The 3,406-nt window shown below is 40.4% G+C and overlaps 1 protein-coding gene across 1 annotated transcript in view; it reads right to left on the bottom strand.

Annotated features, from left to right (window-relative positions):
* The window catches only part of Dnajc27 (DnaJ heat shock protein family (Hsp40) member C27), a 45,352-nt gene that overhangs the window by 24,271 nt on the left and 17,675 nt on the right, over positions 1-3,406 (bottom strand). Inside the window, exon 3 of the mRNA XM_004627447.2 lies at positions 2,208-2,277. Within this exon, the coding sequence (XP_004627504.1) occupies positions 2,208-2,277 (70 nt within the window). The remainder of the gene's footprint in view (positions 1-2,207; positions 2,278-3,406) is intronic.

Below are 3,406 nucleotides of genomic sequence, written 5' to 3'. Positions count from 1 at the left end.
TTAGTTCAATGAGAAGAAAGATTTATACTAATAGTGTTTACACAAGATATCATGTCTGCATCTTGTACTCTGAATAACTACTACGAAGACAACAATATGCAATGTATTAATTATTGGAACTGTCCTACTTAACCTGTTTTGAAACTGTTTCATTGCTATTTCTTTCTCAATAAAATTAATTTTTTTAAAAAAGGATATTAAGTGCTCCTGAGCATTTAGTCATTTGTTTAATACGTGTCTTTTCTAGCACACTACGTTCCATGACAATAGGGACAGCATGTCTCTAAGGTCCAGCATAGACCCTGGATGTAAGTATCTGGGACTGAAAGAAGGCCACTGATCTGGAAGAATACCATGAAAAGAAATTCTGCCTTGGGCATGGCTGTGAACTACATTAGTTCTCATGAATCTTCTAACTTGCTCTATACCCAGGATCTTGGTGCATTCTAAGTTTTTTGTTCTTTTCTTTTTTTGGGAGGGAGGCTGTCAGTGCTTTTGGCCAAATCCAAGGGCTGAGACATGCTAGGCATACCAAGTGAGTTATGACCCTAGTCCTGTAATCTAAGAGTTATATTGGCATTTCTAGTAGTTAGAATCTATGCGAAACTTGTGGTCAACTAGACCGCCATGCCTTTTTCACTAATAACAGTCTACACTTGTAAAAACTGACTTAACCCACTGTAAAGCTGCACACTAAAAAGGGATCCATTTTACCTAAATACTTGGGCATATTAAGAAGACAGATGAATAGGTAATTATGGCAAGCACCACCCCCGGAAAAGAAAAAAGATGGAATAGATATAGATTTCTCTATTACAAGCAAAACAATGAATAGTATATATAAAGTATATATATATATATATATATATATATATATATATATATATATATATTTAGGTATAAGTAAAAATCCCAGGCACTATATACAAAGTATTTGCTTATACCAGGTATACAGGTCAGGTACAGGTAAAAATCTTGGAGATTATGCATACAGTATATGCATACAAACCTCTGAGAGGTGGAGAGGAGGCAGGAGACAGGCTGGGACCTGTGGGGTGGCCACAGGCCTGAGGCTCTGTGTTTTCCTTTGCCTCATACATCCCAGACTTGGAGCAGAAGCACAACTCAAAAATGTCAAGAACTGCAGACCACCAAAAATCAGATCTCTGCAGCCACTGACCAGGAAAGAGGCAGTTTAGAAAGATTAAAAAAAAAAAAAATCAGAAAATAATTACTCTAAAACCAGCCAAACACCTTAGAGAAAATTGACTTACAACCCTGCTCCACTTCTGTAAAGATTTAGTGATGGGCTGGCAAGATAGCTCAGTGGTCTAAAGTGCCTGCTTAGGAAACCTTAGGACCACAGTTCAACCACTGGCACCACACACTGTGCCAGCCCCACCTGTGGGTGTGCTGAGCCAGTGATGGAGCCTGGGCATGATGGCACATGCCTATAATCCCAGCGCTGGGGAGGCTGAAAACAGGAGGATCACTATAAGTCTGAACTGTGTAGTGAGTTGAGACCCTGTACAAACAAACAAACAAAAAGACTGAATGACATAATGAAAGTAAGAAGCTTAGGGTGGGCTCAAAAGCCCAAGGAAGGGGATAGTGGGGAAATTAGTGAACTAGAAGGTGGAATAATAGAAATTACCCAAACTGCATAACAGCAAGGAAAAAACTTTTACAATGAACAGAGCTTCAGAACCAATTGGGACAAAATAAAAAAAAAACTCAAATCCAAGAAAAAAATGGAGGTGGCTAAGGAACGCTGCTGATAAACAGATGCCCGTGGCTAGTGGGCTTGCTTGGTTCCTTCCAGGACAGAAGCACAGGGCTTGAAGCAGGGGACAAGAACACACTAGATCCTCCTGTGACAGAAGTGACATTGTTGAGTGGCTAAGTCCAAGTCTGAATGTAATTATCTTCTCAAATTTTGGGCTGAGGTATTAAGTAAAAAGTAAAAGTCCTTTTAAGGTCGAAGCATCTTATCTGAATTTGAAATATTGGCAATTAAATCTCTTACCCATATTGGGAGGAGCAGCATAAAAGATCAACAGATACCTACAGAGACCGAAGGCCAGTCACAAAATGAGTTAAATGTAATTAATGTCACATCATTCCAATAGTGGTGGTTTCAATTCAGGATTTTTCCCCAGTCCCACTGGCAGTACTGGATATAGGTTTTCTCCAAAAGGCTTTCTTACCTCATAGAAGAAGGGATGTCCGGCCATATCAAAGATGTTAACTTTGATTTCTCTGTCTCTGACTTGTACCCTGCAATGTTCAAATGCAATCAATCCCAAAGGTCATGGTTTCTGATTCACATTAGCATCATTTGTGAATTGTAAAAAGAAATACGTGTGAAGAATGAGAGGCTTTCTTTGTGCCTCTACTTAGCTCCACACAATTTTTACATTAGGAGCCAGGTAGATGACTTGACTCCTTATTTTATTTTATTTTATTTTATTATTATTTTTTTTAGACTCCTTATTTTAAAAGCACTGAGCCCACCCTGAATGAGCACACTCCTTTACCTTCACTTTCACCACAAGCTACTTCAGGCCAGGCCCTTGAGTCAACAAACGGTGGTTATTACTGGGTGCAAAAGGTTTGCATTCCCCTAGGAAGAGACCCTAACTATTACTGTGACATTTGGTTACTACACAGTGTTCAATTTTCTTCTCATCTTTTTTTTTTTTTTTTCTCTCCAGTACCAGAAATTGAACTCATAACTTTGCACTTGCCAGGCAGGCGCTGTGCCACTGAGCTACTCTCCAGCCCACATCTTATCCACTCTTATCATCTTTGAGCCATAGTCCATCTGTTTTCAGAAACAAACTTGGAAATAAAGAACAAAAGGAGAATCATTCATAATAGAAATAACTACTGTTAACAAGTTGACAACATAGTCTATTTGTTTCTAGTTTGTCTGTCTTTTAGTGGTATGAAGGCTTGAACCCAGGGCCTTGACACTGAGCTATCTCTCTCTCTCTCTCTCTCTCTCTCTCTCTCTCTCTCTCTCTCTCTCTCTCTCTCTCTCTCCCCAGGATCTTGCTAAGTTGCTATGTTGCCCAGGCTCGGCTCACACTTGTGATCCTCCTGGCTCAGCCTCCAGAATGCTGGGATCACAGATCTATGCTGCCATGCTATTTTTTTGTTTTTTTTCCTATATTTAGGTCAGGGTCTACACAGTCTACAAGGTGTTACTCCATAGATTGGACTCCTAGTGATTCTCCTGTTTTCAGCCTCCCAAGTGCTGGGATTACAGGTACGTGCCACTATGCCCAGTATCGATCGCTGCCTCAGCACGGCATGCCAGGGATCGAACCCCAGTCCCTGTGTCTGCCTAAGCAGGTGCTTTAATCTGCTGCGCTATCAGGCCAGCCCTTCCAGTCATTTTATT

The sequence above is a fragment of the Octodon degus genome, unplaced genomic scaffold (genome assembly GCF_000260255.1).
Source record: "Octodon degus isolate 3935 unplaced genomic scaffold, OctDeg1.0 scaffold00019, whole genome shotgun sequence".
NCBI lineage: Eukaryota > Metazoa > Chordata > Mammalia > Rodentia > Octodontidae > Octodon > Octodon degus.
Note: the sequence above shows the minus strand (reverse complement) of the source record. Positions and strands in the feature narration are given on the sequence as shown.